The 19,523-nt window shown below is 44.2% G+C and overlaps 1 protein-coding gene across 2 annotated transcripts in view; it reads left to right on the top strand.

Annotated features, from left to right (window-relative positions):
* Positions 1-19,523, top strand: part of LOC144769554 (uncharacterized) — a 57,751-nt gene that overhangs the window by 23,649 nt on the left and 14,579 nt on the right. For both annotated transcript variants that reach the window (XM_078653707.1, XM_078653706.1), the window contains exon 4: positions 19,252-19,307. In XM_078653707.1, the coding sequence (XP_078509833.1) occupies positions 19,252-19,307 (56 nt within the window). The remainder of the gene's footprint in view (positions 1-19,251; positions 19,308-19,523) is intronic.

Below are 19,523 nucleotides of genomic sequence, written 5' to 3'. Positions count from 1 at the left end.
GGGCTAAAGAACGATGATGGATTAAACCCAGATCTGTTGACTGGGTGTGAGTGTTTGATTGGTTCAGATGCTCCGTCCATCACCACCTCCTTTTGTACCGCTTTGTTCGCCATAAGTTGGCAGGGTATGCTCAGACGTGAGTCCCTTGCTCACTTTGCCACTGGATTCAAGCAAGCCTGGCTGAAGACGGCTGTAATGCCAGAAACCGGTCCCAGGAATCTTGAATCCGGAACAGGGAAGGCATGGCTTGGCAGTTCGGGCTGGACTGTTCCCATGAGGCACAGGGTCAGACTGATTTGCATATGGCAATGTCTGAACTGGGGTGGCAGAGTGGGCTAAAGAACGGTGATGGATTAAACCCATGTGGGTGTGAGTGTTTGATTGGTTCAGATGCTCCGTCCATCACCACCACCTTTTGTACCGGTATATTTATCTGAGCATGTACTGATCAGCTGGTGAACATGCCCTATTATATATTTTGTGCTCATAAATAGATGCCTACCCCCTTTCCAGCTCATTTGTCCAGCACTCACCTTTCTCAATATTGTTTCTTTCAAGGAAACAGCAAACAGAAAGGCACCGTTTGGCATCTTCTGTCCAGAGGTGCACCCGAGTTTAGACAACTGCACGAAGCCAATCACTCGATAGGTCTGAGAATCCGGACCTCTCAGCACTCCGTGCAGCCGAAATGTCTCTCAAACTCTGTGCTTTCTGTCTGCGAGTGTCACAGTGTCTCGGCCTCTCAGCAGTTTTCTATCCCAGGGGCCCATAAGTCTGGTCCCTTTCTGTGATTTTGCTGTGTCACCCCAAGGGCATTTCCTGTTTTGCTTTTGTGCATGGGAGCCAAATATCAGGAAACACTGTGATAATGAATCTAATAGACTCTTCTGCATCGAGTGTTACATCCAGGTTAGGAAAATGAAAGTTGAATGGGGTTTTCCAGCACAGCTGTCTTTCAAACCTGAAGCTCTTCCTGGCACAATCAAAGGCTCTTGCTCAGTCCAGATCCACAAAGTTCACTCTTGGTCAGTCATGCATTCACTGATACTAGTTTAGACATACTGGTCACTGTAGTCAAAAAAGAGGATTAACTCTACCTGCTAGGGCCAACGAACTGTATTTCAGAGATTTGCAGCACACAATATTTGTGTACCAATATTACTTTGCAAACAAAATGCTATGCACTATGTAAATAATGGAAACTGGTTTAAGTAAAAACGATTTCAATACAGTGTGTAATTACGCTTTTCTTTTAGTTTCTATTAACATAGCTCCACCAAAATGCCTTATTATTTTTCAGATTATGCAATCTGTAGCTTCTCCCAGGCACGAGTGTACTTTGTGTACAATAGTAAGCCTGGAAAGACGCTGTTGATGCTACTTGTTGGTACTACTGTGATTGTGAATTACCAAAATCTATACATTTACACCCAAGTGTAAGAGTACATGTACAAGTCTAGATGTATACAGTTTTTTTTTAATCGGGCCCCAGAATATACATTGTACACCTTGTAGGTAAAGAAAACAAGGAGCTAGGTGGCAAAATCTTGTATCTCAGTATTTACGGTTAAAAGTTATGAGAACAGAAAACGTCACTTTTTCTCCCCGGTAAGGGTTTGGAAGTACTAGTACTTGTGAATCTTGGACATCTCACAGACCTCCCTCTGCTACGACTAAAATCACAACCAACACTAGGTCAATGGTTCCAGGTCAAGTGGACATTCCTTGGTGCTGAGGAGCAGTCAAGGGTCTGGCCCACTTGGGAAGGTGGCACACAGAGGGACCAATCAGGACCTTGTATTGCTTTTTATATCCAGCTTACGCTGGATGTGTGTTCCCCAAGCTTCACCACGATCCTTAGGCTAATTTGTGCCATTCAGGCCACTTTGGGTGATTGTCTATGTTTACATAGCAAACACAACAAAGATGATGGGCGGAGTGCTGAAACTTTTCAACCACTCACCCCCAGTCACGAAATCTGGGTTTAATCCATCATGCAAAACAGTCTTGACCCTGTTCCTCATGGGAACAGTTCAGCACAAACTGGCAAGGCTGGTCCTCCCTGGACTGGAAATAAGCATCCTGGGACTGGTTTTGGGGTTTCACTCCTCATCAGCCAGGCTAGCTTGATTCCAGTGGCACAGCGAGCAAGGGACCCACATCTGGGCGTACCCGTGGCCACTTAGGGCAACATAGCGAGCACAAGAGAATGGACCGAGCGCTAACAATTTTCAACCTCTCACCCCCAGTCACAAGATCTGGGTATAATCCATCACTCTTTTGCTCACTTTGCCACCCTAGTTTGGAACCAGCCATATGCAAATCAGGCTTGACCCTGTTCCTCCTGGGAACAGTCCAGCCGGGAACTGCCAGACTATGTTTACAGGTCTGTAGTTATTGGGAAGGGGAACATTCCAACAAGCAAACGTTGGAACAGGGAGATTATGTGCACATCAGGAGAGTCACCACTCAGTTCATTGCACTTAAAAGCTAATCTTGGTCACACTTCCTGCTGTCTCTAGTTATGACTAAAGAAGGCTTCTTGGCATGCTGTGTCTCTTGACTCCTTGGGCTGATAAGTGAATGGAACACAAACAAGATCTGCAGCAGCAGGGAAAGGCATCAGAGCTTTAGCCGGGAATAAGGCTTGAGAAAAAGGGCAACACAGATCTTGAGGAAACAGACAACACATAGTTGCAGCAGGGTATACTCAAGTTTGAGTTAATGGAGAGCTGGTAGAGTAGGGCTCCAACAAATACTCTCAGTTCTTCATAGTGGGAAGCTGACTTTATGATCTGTGCATGTTCAGAGTTAAATCCAGCTTGTAAGGTTTGAACACATTGTCACTACTCAGATAGGCTGGTTGATAGAGCAGGCCTTGCACTGTTCTAAGAATACATTGTGAGGGATGGGGCCTGCATGACATATGGAGAATACACTGTCCATGCTTCTGCTCTGGTGAGAAACTAGTCTATTTCAGCCAGGAAGATCATGAAGGCGTTGGGCCTCATGCAAAGGCCCTGGTATTTCTGATTTGGCCTGTAACAACAGCTACTGGTTGAACCCAACTACATGATCTGAAGTAACACCGTAGGTCAGTATTGTTGCAACCTGAGATGGAGCCACCTGTTAAAATAATGGGTAAAAATAAGGAATGACAAGGGATTTCAGGATGAGAATTACTGATTCATCTGACATTCCTAATTTTTCAGGGGCATCTCATGATCCAAATTGAAATCCATAGTAGCTCCTCCAATCCCAGAGTTATTGGAACTCATTGGTGTGGGTTGGGGTGAAGTAAATAGGGGAGATAACTGTGGTCTTGTATTGGGGGTCCATGCACAAATGGTATGAAGCTTAGGAAGTATAGAAGTTTTGCTAGAATTCAATGACCAACTATCTTTTCTTGGTCGTACCCTGTTCTAGGTTATGGGAATAAACCGACCACTCCCCTACACTTGGTAGAATGCTTTGTCACTGAGGTCGCTCTTCCCTTGAAACAACATGTTGCTGATGGCCCACCATGAGCTCTTTATTTTCCAATTGCATTTGTGTGAGTATCCTAGTTCGAAATGTGATGATGCACTGCTTCCTGTCAGTGTGCCAAAATATGACCAGGGGCAGTATAAAACAATCCAGCGCTTTTTCCTTCTTTGCGCCAGGAGCACCTTTCAATAAGTGCGCTCGGCACTAACAAAGAGAGTGTGCTGTATTAGACTGAATGCACTGCCTCCAGGGCAGCCACAAACTCGTGCTGCTCTGGGGAAACGCATTAAAGTGAAATATGAAGTGTCTTTGAAGCAGCCTCTCTGTGTTTCACTGCGCAGGTGGCAACTAGCCTGCACTTTTGAGTAGGGAAAGGGTTGCACTCAGTAGAGGTAAAATTTACTATTCCCACTCTAGCGTGTGCAACATTTGGGAAAGCATTGGACTTCAGAGGGATTAGATTTCCTGTTCTCACTCGAGTCTGTGCAACAGTAAGGAAAGGGTTGTACTTAGGAGGGGTTAAATGAATTATTCCCACTCCAGTGTCTGCAACAGTAGGGAAAGTGTTGGACTTCGGAGGGGTACATTTTGCGATTCCCACCCCAGTCTGTGCAACAGAAAGATAGGCGTAGTATTTCAGAGGGGTAAAATGTAATATTCCCACTCCAGTATGTGCAACAGTAGGAGAAGCATTGGACTCCAGAGTGGTAACATTTACTATTCCCACTCGAGTCTGTGTAACAGTATAGAAAGTGTTGGACTTTGGAGGGGTAACATTTAGTATTTCCACTGCAGGCTGTGCAACAGTATGTACAGCATTGGACTTCAAACACATAATATATATGAAACATAACCCTAATAATTTATAACAATTATAAAAATCTTAATAAGAACTGCATTAATTGACCCAATAAAATAGATATTTAAAAATAAGATGCAATTAAACAATTAACAGGATTAGTAAACACATTAATAATTAATTATCAATTTTAAAAATGGTAATTTATTTATAACTTAATTAAATAACCACACTATACTCACACACTCCTACCAGCCTGCACTTAAAATTCAGATACAATACTTTAAGAATTAATTATTCATTAATTAATTATAGGTTATCAATAGCTTTTTACAGTCTAGTAAAGAACTCTAGATCATGAAGTCATTGAACAACTACTTCCCTTACTGAAAAAGCAAAGCTCGACCTAAACAAGTGCAAACCTTTTGTGGTTTTCCGCTAACACTACAAAGTCCTGTAAAAATCTGTCACCACCAAACTCACATTGAATCTTACAGTGTCCTAGATACTACCTAATCTAGCTTCTGTCCTGAACACAGACTAGAAATGGCCCTAATCATAGTCAGGGATGGCCTACTAGATGTAGCTCATCAAGGCTCACTAAGCAGGCTGATTCTCAATACTGTTCTGCTGCATCCAATACTGTCGACCACAGCATCCTCAATTACTGTTTACAGTCAGTTGAGTATGTCAACAACCACTTTCTAAAGTGGCTCAAATCCTTCCTTACTGAGTGCTCACAAATAACCAGCCTGTGCAACCTTTACTTTTTCGCCAGGCAGGTCACATGCAGACTATCAAAGTCATCCTTCTATTTGTACCTCTTTAAAATGTATGTGAAGCCTCGTGGACTTCCTAGGAATCCACAACTACTTCTTCCAGTTCGACAGGGTTGATACATTCATTTACTTGATAGCCACAGGAGACAAACCCTATTCCCTTATGAAATGTCCTCATAGACTTAGAGACTTGGATGTATCAGCATTGTTTCAAGACAGACAATCTGGTGCTTCATCTGGCCCAACTGCTCAAGAATGTAAACACGCTGCTCGCTCAGACTGTGTTTGGGGACTCTGATTCTATCGAAATCAGTGAGGAACATCGGCATAAATTGGGATGTGGATTTCAGTTTCAACTCCAGTGGTCAAAGCCACTTTACTCCAAAACACCCTGCCCATCATCCCTAAAGAAAACACTCCAAACCATGATGATTGGGGCACTATATCATTCACACATTAACTGCAGCAAATTTCTGCATATCGGTCTGCCCTCCTACCAAGAGTTACTAAAATGCTTGACATGTGGTCATCAGCCTCTTTTGTGGCCTACAAAAACAGCACCAATAACAAAAGAAGTGAAAAAGTCTCCAGTGGCGACCAGTAAAAGCAAGAATCAGCTTCAGAACACTGTGCGGATCTTCATATGCCCAGGAAGCTCTGCTCTTTTGTACCTGTGGATAATAATTAAATGCTGTACACTTGTACACCGTGTACGTTCTAACACAGCCAATTTTTGAATGTCCCAAAGGCCAATTGGAAAGGCAGAGGTGACGGGCGCTTCTTAGTCGCTGGCATTTGTCTCTAGAATAGGCCTCCCCTCATCTGTAATGCCCCTTCCCTCATGGCCTTTAGGATTCAACTCAAAACTCAACTGTTCTGAGCAGTTAAGATAAACCATTAGTGTTGTATAAGTCAAATTAAAAATGACCCCTGCAGAATAGAGTAGTAGGAGGTAATTAATATGCACACCGGATATGCCCGCTCAAGCTATAACACCCCTGACAGGGCTGAATGAAAGTAGACAGTTCTTCGTAGTCAAAGGTAGAGCACCAGACATCCAGATATGATGTCCTCACTGCAGGTGTGCTGAGATCCACCAGAGACGGCAAGGAGAGCCAATGGAGTTACATAACTGGATGGAGGTAATGTGGTCATATTTCCTCAGGCCCTGGAGGAGCACTTCTGCAGTGCGAAGTATGCCCTTAAGTGGTGACAGTCTAGGAGGCCGTGGATGGGGACTTTACCAGCATCCAGATGCAAGAGTATGAGGGCATAAACAGCAGTTCTGAAGTCGCTTTCTGGAAGAAATTGTTTCCCTTTCTTTAGCAGAGAGAGCTGGTACCAGGCCATCTTTATGTGTTTGCAATGTGTTTCTGTTGCTGTTGGTGTTCAGGGTGAATCCAAGTGACTTGTACTTGAAAGTTGGGGATCAAAGCCATCAAGGTTCAAGTCATTGAGCCAGGTTTTTACTGTATATTATTGTTATTGGCAAGTAACTTGAATTCTGTCTTGGTTAGTTTGTGGCTTATGCAGGCACTGGACATCCAGGTCTGGATGATTTGCAAGCAGTGTTTGAGCACTGTATGTCTGAAGCAGAGGAGACTTTCAAGTAGACTTGTGTATCATTGGTATACTGGTGAATGTTGATGGTGTTATCAGTGAGTAGAGCACCAAGCGGCTCTGTGTATAAGTTGAAGATGATAGGAGACTGTATGGCGCCATGGGGGATGCCACAAGTGATAGGAATCTTTTGTGATCTTGACGTACCCATGTGAACAAACTGGTGTTGGTTGGATAGGCAGGAGGAGGTCCAGTGAAGGACATTGCGGGTAAATCCCGTTTGAGACTCCAGGGTGAGGTTGGGATGGCCAACTGTGTTGAAGGCAGCTGAGAGGTCCATCAACACTACAAGGGAGGGGTCCTCTTCAACTGTGTTCAAGATGGCATTGTCTATGATGTGAAAGGTAGTCGTTTCCATGCTGCAGCGTGGGCTGAAGCTAGATTGGTAGTTGTGCAGGAGATGGTTAGCATTGATGTTGACGTTGAACATAGGCTGTGCTCAGCAGTGACTGGGTGCAGAGTGTGATCAGAGAATACACCTTTTGCCCAGCTCTAGTTTTTGCAAAACTGCGGCACTTGGTCTTTGGCAATTCACAGTGGTCCAAAAGCTAATGGCATGTTTTACAGCCATGGCCTATTCCCAGTTCACATGACTCCAGTGTGTTGTCTTCTGGTTGTGCCCAACAGCTACTGGGCAAACTGTGTGGTCCAAGAGTCGTCTTTGTGCCCAGTCCTGCTTTCCAAGAAGCAACGGTTCACGGCCTTTGATTATGTGCAGCACTCCTTATGCACAGGCCATGGCTCATGATCAAAGTTTGAACCCAGCACTGTTGCCCCCAAAACACTGTGCAGGGATAAAGTTCAATCACAGCTTCGCCTAGGAGCTTGGGTGTAATTTGTATTGATTTACCAGTTTTTGCAGAACTGCTAGTATCACTAGTCTCAAATGAGTTTGGGTTAATTGGGTAAGGAACATTATGGGGGGAGGGGCATTCTTATTTAAAAAAACGCCAGAAGAGGGTAGTTTTTAAATGTTGTGTGAAGGACAAAAGGGAATGTTTGGTCCTCAAATGAACAAGAAGAGAACTTCAGAAAGCTGCGCGGTTGCAGTGAATGACTGGTTGTGTGCTTGAGCGGTTGTAAATCTTGTTCCTTCCAATCAAAGAGTTCCTGCTTCCACGTCTACTTTGTCTCCTGGGAGGGTGAACAGGTTTGACAGGTATGACAGTTTGTCCTGATTTATGGCCTTGTATACCAGGCAGATAATTTCTAATTGTATTCTTCTGGCACAGCTTTCTTTTCCTAATGAAGAAGTACAGTTCTTGTGGTGAAATGTGTTTGAGAATTGTAACCATTTTAAGATGTTTGTGATCATCACAAAATGATGGTGATTCTCTGTAATAATGAGGATCAAGCTGCCGAGATGTAATTTAGGGGCTCATTACGATGGCGGGCGGACATCAGTCCGCCCGCCATCGTAACGGTGTTGGGACCGCCTGTCAGACGTGCGGCGGTTTCACCACTGCAATTAGGATGGTGGGCGCAGTCTGGGCTTTTAACATTGCAGACTATGCTGCTGGCTGCAGCACCATCCGCAATGTTAAAATGATATGCTGAACATTTCCATGAGCTATGTGGCAGGCACAACTTGGTGCCTGCCACTTGGTGCATGGAAATGCAGGGGAGTACCATGGGTACCCCCCAGTGCCCCAACAAGGAGGGCCCACAATGGGTCCAGAAACCCAATCCCTGCCAGCCTTTCCATGGCGGCATTGCCACCATGGAAAGGCCTTCCAAAACCCACATCCTAATTTGGTGGACGGTCCCTGCTAGGCACCGCCACCATTTTAGGCACCCTGCACTCTCGGCCAGGCAATCGAGATGATTGCCTTTGGCGGTGAAGCGGCGGATGAACTTTGCGTCCGCTGCGTACTCACCGTCATCCTAATTTGGTGGTGGGTAAAATGCTTAGTGATGGCGGAAGGACTCCCTAGGTCTTAGAGGCAGGTTGGTAAATCTATGTAGTGCATCCCCACTAGGAGCAGCCTGCCTGCTGCTCAGCCCATACTCCAACTGTTACACCTCACCTCCCAGGCACCCAAACGTTTCATTCATCATCACCACTCCAACATTCCATGCCACACATTGACCCTGATGGAGCAGCTAGGGCCAAAGCAACAGGGAGAAACATAAATACATATACTGGATATTACATTCTCATTTCAGACTCACTGCCATTGTAAGGCGCTGAGGATCACATTAATGTGGAGGTGGCTCTATAAAAGTTCACCAAAATGGGGTCGCACACTGCTAATACACCAGCAGGATCGCCCCTAAGGACCATGGTAATTGTAGTACCGTTCTCTGCGATGCATCTTCTTTCGAATTCTCGCGTATCTTCAAATCTTCGTCATCCCTGTTCACGTGTTTCGGGGTATTTACCCCTCATCAGCAGGGATTAGGCCATCTTCTTATCTTCTGGGGTTGCTGCGTGCTGCCAAATATTACCAGGTATAGTACCACACAAAGGCGCGCAGGTGCGAGGTCCCGAGCTCGTCAGCTCAAAGCTCGAAGGAGCATAAACATTCACCAAAATGGGGTCGCACACTGCTAATACACCAGCGGGATCGCCCCTAAGGACCATGGTAATTGTAGTACCGTTCTCTGCGATGCATCTTCTTTCGAATTCTCGCGTATCTTCAAATCTTCGCCATCCCTGTACACGTGTTTCGGGGTATTTACCCCTCATCAGCAGGGATTAGGCCATCTTCTTATCTTCTGGGGTTGCTGTGTGCTGCCAAATATTACCAGGTATAGTACCACACAAAGGCGCGCAGGTGTGGGTTCCCGAGCTCGTCAGCTCAAAGCTCGAAGGAGCATAAACATTCACCAAAATGGGGTCGCACACTGCTAATACACCAGCGGGATCGCCCCTAAGTACCATGGTAATTGTAGTATCGTTCTCTGCGATGCATCTTCTTTCGAATTCTCGCGTATCTTCAAATCTTCGCCATCCCTGTACACGTGTTTTGGGGTATTTACCCCTCATCAGCAGGGATTAGGCCATCTTCTTATCTTCTGGGGTTGCTGCGTGCTGGCAGCACCCCTACATACATGCCTATTCCCTGCTGACGAGAGGTAACAACCTCGAAACACGTGTCCAGGGATGGCCAACGCGACAGTGATTTTCGCTCAAGACTCTGGCAGAGGCGCACCCGCTGATGCTTACTTCATGGACCACAATGCTTTGGGGCAACCAATGGTAGGACAAGCAGTGTGCGACCAATTGGACTTTGGCTCTATGAAAGTGCTGTGGTTCAGTAATCAAAATTGCATTTCTCCCATAGCTTGGCAGTTATCTTGGTGTTCTTGTTTATCTTGTTATTTATTAGTCTCCCGATGCTCATAATAAGCATTTTGTTTAAGTAAAAAGAAACAGTTGTTAAAGGTTTTTTTCATGAACATCTCAGCTCAGCAGAGAAGTGAGTCCGACAGAACCCTGCTTTTGTGTGTGTGTGTGTGTGATTGGTGGGGGGTGATGTTTCCCCTCTTCCCAAATGCAAATGCAGGAGTTGGAGGACTGACAGAAGTGTTGGTGGCAGGATTCTGACACTGATGCAGCTGTCAGATGCCCCTGTCCTGCATTTCCTGAATGCCCCTGGAGAAGGAGGGGACCAAGGCAGGTGACAGCTAGCTGCCCCTGGTGTGGGGATAGTAATTGTGGTGCTTACCCAGTTTCAGTTATTAGTTTCCCTTTATGTGAGACTCCTTCTCTGTAACTTGTGGTGCAAGACTGAGGGGGAGTACTGAATTTAGTGGGGTGCTTGACCCAAAGCCAAGGGGTGGGATTATTGATGGAGAGTGAGGGACAGAGGCAAACCTTTCCACAACTTAGGGCGGGGCTGGGGTGAATGGCTGCACCAGTGGTGTAAATGGGAGGCATCAGTGCTGTAAGTGAGCGACGGCCCCTAATGAAACCTCGGAAACCTGCACGTATTCATTTATGTATTTATTTATTTGTTTTATCAGACTGAGGTGGTATGTTGAACTCATTTGTTCATCATGTTCCCTCACTCTGATACTACAGTACCCTGGTTGATATGACAGCCAAGGGTGCAGAGCCTGAAATCCTTGAGTTTGATCCATTAACTGCCCTAACTTCAGACGTTTTATTTCCTTCCTTCGTCCTTTTCTTCGTCTTTACCCTCTCTCTGTCTTTTTTTTTTTTTATTGTAAACCAGGACAGTACATTGGATACACAGCATTCTATACAAAAAACAAAGGAAATAAACAGTTGGTATGATTTCGATTAGAACACAAAAGAGAAATAAAAAAAGAACCATTAACAGCTTGAGAAACCAGAAGACATTAACCCCATGACATTACTTACTACCACTTAAGGTTCGATTTATTCCATCCCTCCAGCGTAGTACGGGACTCCAGATTGCCTCTCCCAGCTTCCTAGCCTTCAGACCCCTGGTAGCATAAATTGATGTCTCATAGTTGCATACCGCTAAAAGGCGAGCTAGCCACATTTGGAAGCTAGGGGGATCAGAATATTTCCAACGAGCGGATAGAATTATTCTTAGTATTGCTGTGCCAATAAAAGCAAGTCTTTTTTCACTTCTTGACAGCTTGAGTGACCCATCGAAGCCCATTAAATATAAGCAATCAGATAGGGGCAGACTGTGGCCAAATAATGCCACCCAATAATCTGAAATCATATTTTTAATTAAATCGAGCTTACTGCAGCGACTAAACATGTGGATACTATCTGCAGGCCCCACTGCACATCTAGGACAGAGATCATTTTCTCTTTTCCCCCAAGTGTGCAATTTAGCCGGGGAGTAGTACAAGCTAAACAAGGTTTTGTATGACTGAGCTTTAAGGTTGCTAGACATAAGAAGACGATTTGAAAGTTCAATGCATTTATACAAATCAACATCAGGATTCTCCAACTTCCGTGCCCACATTACTTCGGTTTTCTCAAGATCGTCCTGAATTTTGAACATAAAGGTATCATACAGGGTGCCGATTCTAATATTGGGTCTACTCATTAGCTCCAGCAATTCGATATTTGACAAATCGACAGATGATACATTGGCTTTAAGTTTAGCAAACAATTGAGCATAGTTAAGATGGTCTCCATTAAGTAAATTATATTTCAATTTTAAATCAGAAAAGGTGGTTTCAAAACCCTTAAACAAGAAATCATGAACCGTAAGGATACCCAGGAGTTTCCATTTTCTTGCTATAAAATCGAAGCCTATACTGGAAGTGAGAGTCGAATGCCACAAAGGTGTATATCTATTAATCTTACTAATATACATGTGTTTGCGAATCTTATTCCAGACTTTAAAGGCATTGGTTATAGTTGTGTATTGGGAATAATTTCTATAGTAGGAGGAATCTGTATAACGAAGGAACAAACCTTCAGCATTACTCCCAAGAAGGAGACAGAGAGAGGACCTTTACCCTCTCTCTGTCAGACTGTCTTTGTAAACATCAGTCTGCAGCCTGCCTCTCTCCCCCTGAATTCCTATCTCCCTCCCGGATGCGTCCATCTCTCAGTCCTTTACCTCGCTTTCAAATGCCTGTGCACACTCTAATTAGCTTTGCTTCTCTCTATTTGACTCGTTCTTTTTCTGACTCTCTTCTTGTCCCCACACTCTCTTCTTCTCCCCACATCAATTCTATTGCAAAATCTGCTCGCTACCAACTGCGCCTTCTTTGGGGAATCCGTCGCTTCTTCCCGGAGCAAGACCTTATAACCCTGGTGCAATCGCTGGTCCTCTCTAGACTAGACTACTGCAATTCTCTACTTACGGGCCTCCCCAAATCTCACCTGTCCCCACTTAAGTCTGTCTTCCACTCAGCAGCTCGTTTCATTTATGGGGCCAAAAGAAGCGATCACATCACACCGATGTTATCCACCCTCCGCTGGCTTCCCTTCGAGGCTAGAGCTATCTATAAGACTGCCTGTATCACCCACAAAGCCTTGCACTCCTCATCTCCCAGCTACCTGGCGAATAAACTGAAACTCTCTGGTGGCTCTAGACTTTCACGCAATGCGGAGAATCTACTGCTTGAACCTCCCACTTTCAAGAAGGAAAGAACAATGGCCCAATCCTTTTCAGGCAACGCAGTGAGAATCTGGAACTCCTTTCCACCTCAGCTCCGGACCACCGCCTCCTCCCAGGCCTTCAAAAGGGACCTCAAAGTTCTCCTCCTCCAGAGACACCTCCAAAAGTAATTCACGTCCTCTTGCTATTTGTGAGGAAGACTTCCCACTACTGATAATTTCTACTTTCCATGACCATGGAAGTGCCTTCCCAGTGTATGCCTGTGATTGGAGGGTCTGCCTTTTTGCAGTATTTTACATGTACTGGTGTTCGGTGCCCTTTTGTAACATGCACACACCACTCTGCCCTTGCAACACACGGCTGCTACCTCTCACATGTCTTTACCTTTGATACTTGCACAAGTGCCACCTTGCCCACGTGACGCTTGTTCCTGAGCCTGAGTGTCTAGCACTTATTGCAGGACTATACCTCAAATTATACTCTGTTTTCTCTTATAACTGCACACATGTCACTTTCATTTCCTCTTGTGCACTTTTGACTATCTCATGTATTTTGGTTGCTCACAATTTTTACTCAAGTATTTTGTTTGCTCACGATTGTCACTATTACCTTTACTACCTCATGTATTTTGTTTGCTCACGATTGTCACTATTACCTTTACTACCTCATGTAATTTTGGTTGCTCACAGTTTTTACTACCTCATGTATTTTGGTTGCTCACAATTGTCACTATTACCTTATGTAAGTAACGTATGCTTTTGCAATCTGTTCTTTTGTAATGTTTTTCATTATGTTTCATTTCTGTTCCTAATGTGAAGCGCTCTGACGCCTTCGGGTAAAGTCCGCGCTATATAAAAATGCATAAATAAATAAATAAATAAATAAAATTGTCTCTCCGGTACTCCCCTTCTCTCACTGTGTATGTGTCTCCGTCCTGTCTCTGTTTTTTCTCTCTATTGCCACTCCCTCTTTCCTGCTCACTCTCTCTCCCCCTCACAGTCTCTGTACTCCCTCTTTCTTTCTTAGCCTTCCCCTCTCTCTTTTTCTCTCTCTCTTTTTCTCTTTCCCTCTTTTTCCCTTTCTCCCCCACCTTTTCTTCCTGTTTGGCATCCCCCTCTGTAATCTGTGGTTTGACTCACTCCGCTAAGGTCTCAAGTTACCCTTGCTAAGCAGCAACCGTTCTATTTCAGCTTTTGGTTAAGTCACTGCCCGGGAATTGCAGGAAAACACGGATATGTCCCGAATTTGATTCTAAATATGTTACAATAAACTTTTGTTACAGTACTACGGTGTTTTTAAGGGCGCATTTAAAATGTAAAGCCACGTGGCACCACTGAGATATGCCCTGAACTGCTGATACCTAACCTTGAAGTGTACCAGAAAGCATAATTATGAACCATAGAAAATCCCTGACATAGTTACTGCAGAAAACCCTCCTCAAATGTGCCACATAATGCGTGCATCATATGCAACACCTCATATCATCTTGTGTGCCACATACTTTCTGTATGGCATGAGACATAACGGCTCCGCCATGCGTCTTCTTAATGCTTATTTGTGCTATATCATTTTTTACATCGGAGTTGTGACGTCATGGTGCCTGCTGGCAGTGGACAATGTAAACACAGGTTACTGAGCAGAACTAAAGCTGCAAGGATTGCTAATTTTACAGCTCTTTTCTGAACTATTTCCTCTGGAAAATCCCTCTTACTACACCACACAGATTCATTCATGTTAACATGCTTATTTATTACGCTGCTGGAGTTCATAACAACAAACCAGAATACCTTTTGAGGTTACCTCACATATAATCCCATAGCCAGTGTTGGAAAAGACATAATAAATTGTATGCCAAATTACAAGCTCAACGCAAAATTATTTTTATAGTACATATTTTAAGAGTATTTTACAAAACTGCAACCCATAGAGATGTCCTACAAGTAGGAAAAAGGCACCGTTGATTTTAAAGAGGTCTGTAGGTAGGGTTATGTTTGCGCGATTATGTAGTATTAGTAATAAAATGCTCCATGCCATACATAAAATATGTATATGTAGATATTGCAAGTCACTTTTGAGTACAGAGACCTGTATATCCTCATGGAATTTCTTGGTGACTTGCAATATCCCGATAACTCACATTTCTCTGTTATAGATCTGCCTAATACACTCTACATGTTTACCAGAGAATAACCTCATAATTTGAACTACAAGATACAGCATTATTATGTAGCACACGATGAAACCATCATATGGCTTCATAGGAAACTCTAACCATTATATAATGTACATAGTGATTTTAAATTCATTGCATAAAACTATAGGAAACTTGGAGAAACGTTAAGAAGTCTGCTATAACTGCATCCTTGTTTTTCCCTATATTTTGCAGAGGTATTTAATGCCAAATTTAACCCTGTGCCCATGTCCCACTATTGACATTGTCTGCCCTTGTATTAACCCCAACTGGAAATTAACAGATCTTCAACAAAGTTAGCTATAGCTGAATGCACCTGTAAATATTGTAATCAATGCCAACAACTCTATGCTGTATCATTATTTTTATCCTATTTTACTTAGTACCTGGGAAGGTCGGCTCAAGCCACTGCTCCTACTATGGAACAACCAAAGAGATTTGTTGTAGATTGTGGAAATTCTCAGGGCCATTTTAAAACAACACTAACTAAATGAAAGCACTTAAATCAATTACTGGTGTTAAATGACATTGACCCAGTTACTGAAACACGTTTTTTTCAGTATGCACTAAAATAGGGCCCTAGTATGTTTTTTTTATTTCTCTTTTTGTCTTCTTTATTTATTTTCTTCATGTTTATTGCTAGTGATATGAAGATATCCTTTTTGCTGTGGGAGGGGTTGCATCCTAGCCAAAGTGCTGCTGTTAATTCCTTTTTAGGTTTAGTAATTATGGACTGTTCTGAGTTTTATGATTCCAGTTAATATTCTCTAATGCATTTTATCGAATGCTATACAAAGAACGTTTGGAAATCTGAGGATATTGATACATTGGAATGGTTCTGAATAACTGTAGCTCAAAAAGTTCATATTGGTAATGACGCACATTACTTTTGCAATTCACAAAATCCAAATATACATGTGTAAATGTATTTACACACTTGTAATATTACACCAGTATGGTGGGAAAGTATGTGTTAGTAAATCTGCTTCATAGGGAATAGTCCTTCAAAGGTTTGTTAAGCAGGTGACAACCGCAGACATGTAGGTTTCTAGGTATTCACAAACGTTTGCTGGACTGGACTGGAAATATCTTTGTTTCAAGGACAAGAGCAAATTTACACCCATAAAGGTAATGGAGAGGGAACACTAACAATACTGGTTGTGCAATATGATAAGGGTTTCGTTAGATTTGGGGGTCTCTAGTTGGCAGAGGTAGGTACCTTTGACCAAATAGGGACCCTTGCATCTAGTCAGGGTAAGGGGCTACAGTCCTATAATAACCCCTGCTCATCCCCTTGGTAGCTCGGCCAAGACCAAACGACAAAAATCCACAATACTGTACTCAAAAATAAACTCTAAAATGTTATAAAATAGCTCAGTTCTCTCAAGTTGTAAATGCAACACTTTACTCTCAATGTACCTTGAATGCGTAACGCAAAGAAAACCAAAGGGTCGTAGGGAAGGTGAGCAGCGGTTCCTTACACGCAGGTGAGTGTATGCGTCAGTTCCATACTGCTGCGCAGGGGAGATGGCACCTTGATGCCATACTCTTCTCCGGTGCGATGTGACAAAATGGCGTCTTGGTTACGATGCGACAATGTTGGTGCGATGCGTGCACGTCTGACGGCCGTGCGCTTCTCAATGATCTTTGGAGCCGTGACATGCCCTGCAACACGCTTCTCTGGTGATACGATGGCGACCTCTGTGGCGGAGTCCTGCTTCTCCGGTGATGCACCGTGCTTCAGCGATGCGATGATGACAGCGGCAGCTCGCTTCTTCGGTGATGCGACAACAGCTACTGTGGCGGCGACATGCTTCTCGCCGTTGTGTTGCACTTCCAGCTCCCAGTGACACACAGTCTCTCAGAAGGCCCAGCACAACAGCAGGCACTTCAAGTCCCAGCAAGGGCATTCAGGGGGGAGCTGGTTGGTGAAGTCCTGTATCCCTGAGACTTCAGGCAGGAGGCAAGCTCTAGTTCAGGCCCTTAGAGATTCTTCTTCAAGTTGATAAAAAGCACACTCAGTCCTTTTCTCCTTTCTTTGGCAATGAAGGAACCACTGCAGGGCAACCCCCAAACACACAGCACAGGGGTAGTCTCCTCCTTCAGCTTCCTGGTTCTTCTCCTCAGCAAAGGTTTGTCTTGATTCCCAGAAGTGATCTAAAGTCCTTGGGTCTGGGTCCCAATATTTATACTAATTTTTCATTTGTTCTCAGAAGGCAGAGACCTTTGCCTAGTCCAAACCAGTTCTTGTCAGTCCTGGAACACTTTGTTGACAAGACTCCTTCTTTCCTTTCACAGTGTAGGCCAGGGACATCAGATGCACCACAGGAGGTGGAGCCAGCATTGTGGAGGGAAGACACAGCCCTTTTCAGGTCCCAGGTGCAACCCATCCCTCCCATCTGCATACAGATCTCTCTTTTCAGCCCTGTGTTGACTCACCCTGTCTCCTGGAATCCCCCAGCCCCTGTCACTCAAACTCCAGACAAGGAATACACAACCTAGCAGAGGCAGGCTTGGATAGTTAGGCAAGAAAATACCTGCTTTCTAAAAGTGGTTTTTTCAAACACAGAATGTTAAAACCAACTTCACTAAAAGATGCCTTTTATCGTTCAGGCCTACTAAACTCGAATTTCCACCTAGTTCCCTGAATGAGTAAGGATTATACGATGTTATAATCAAACTGCCCATTCTGACCTATGGGGAACAGGTAGCCTTGCAATAGTGAAAAACGAAAATGGCTGTAATTCACTATTAGGACATGCCACACATATCAGGGCACGTCATACCTTTTACCTACAATGCACCCTGCCCTTGAGCTTTCCTTAGAGGTGACTAATATGTATAAAAGGGAAGGTTCAGGGACTGGCAAGTGGGAGTACTTGCCCAGTCAACATGGCAGTACCAGACTGCACACAGGCTCTGCAATGGCTGACCTGAGACACACTTTACAAGCTGTTCCGGTGGCTGGCACAATCAGTGCTGCAAGCCCACCAGCAGCTTTTGCTTTACAAGCCCTGGGCACACGCAGTGCACTGTACTAGGGTCTGATAAGTAAACCAAACAAGCCAATCATGGAGTCACTAATCAATACATCAATTTACCATAGGGAGCACTTGCACTGTGGCACTGAACAGCAATGGCATAGTGCCCAAAAGCATCTAAAACCAGCAAAAACATAAGCGGCAAAAGCAAAAAATGCAAGGGAGATCCACGCCAATGGTGCCAGGTGTAACAGGTTTTCTTCACAGGAACATTATTTTCCCTGTGAGTAATGCGAAAGTAAGAAGAGTATTTGCACTTTAGCCCGAGGATTTCCCCACGATTAACTTCACTAAAGAATTCCAGGAAAACTGTACCAGTCGCATCGTCCCAGGATTACTCCAGCAGACCTTTGTGAATGTCGAAAAAGTCAGACATTTACTCCGGACTTAGGAGCATCCATTTCAGACAGATTTCTGTGAACTGGTTTACATGTCACACTTTCCACTGTGCTGTCCCTCTGACTTGCTCTTTCGTGTATCACTGATCTCTTTATCACTTCCGTCTCATCCCTCCATCTACTCCATTTTCTATCTTACTCCAAGGCATCCTGTCTTACTCTTTCTCTTTAGTCTCCATCATGTGTTATCTGTATTGCTTTGTTTCTCCTTTCTCTTCTCCCTTCTGATATGTCTCGCCTTTCTCCATCCATTCTGTGGCACTCTGAATGTAATCTGGGCCAAGTGGAGGTATTGCTGTGGTAGGAGGAGTGCTGATGTTTCTGCTTTTGCCGCTGCTGCTGTGAAACTGGGTTGGCAAAACCCCTTTCTGATCTTCCCTTGTTACAAGCTGCAAAGTTAGCACAATTTGCTGATGCCCCCCCTCGCCTCCCTGTGCTCAAGGCAGCCCCCCACTTTGCCTCCATCTTACAATGCCCTTCAGTCACCAATGCTTCGAATATTCTGCACGACAGGAAAGTAGATATGGACTCTCTCTCGGATACTAGTGCTGTCTCTTTCAAGGCCCTCCCCATTAGAGGGTTCTGATGCCAGATCTCCACCTGTTACATAAGGCGCTACCTTTCCCATTTGTGTCTTTGCCACCTGTAACGTTGCTTCATTTGGATGTGATAACCTTTGGGTGCAATGTATGTGCCTTAAAGCATGGTGCCTAAGCCCACACTCAAGGGTCTGCTGTATTTATAAACAATAAAGGGTTTAAATGCATTTTTATGATTTTTCAAAAAAGTTGGTAATATGTTTCTGAAATTCCTTATACACTATTGTAGTCATCTTAGTTCCCTTGTATCTCCCAATCCTTTGAAATGTATCACTAGGTGTCTCTCATACCATGTGGGTTTGCCATTTTTTACAGAAACGCCAGTGTCTAAATCAGATGTCTCATTGTCTGGAAACGAGATGAAAAGGGAGGTGAGTATCAAAGACGTGACTGTGTAATCCCCGCCTGAAGGGCCCTCACTGTGACGAGCATCATACAGATCACTGGCGTGAGCTCAGTAGCAGTGTGGTCTAGGTCATACCATTCCGCAGTTCAGCATCACGTACAATGATGGGATGCGTTTGAAGGTTGAGTGAAGACAATGATGCCCTTAATTTATCAACTTCCAACGCTACCAAGCTGCGGCT

Source organism: Lissotriton helveticus, chromosome 7, assembly GCF_964261635.1.
Source record: "Lissotriton helveticus chromosome 7, aLisHel1.1, whole genome shotgun sequence".
NCBI lineage: Eukaryota > Metazoa > Chordata > Amphibia > Caudata > Salamandridae > Lissotriton > Lissotriton helveticus.
Note: the sequence above shows the minus strand (reverse complement) of the source record. Positions and strands in the feature narration are given on the sequence as shown.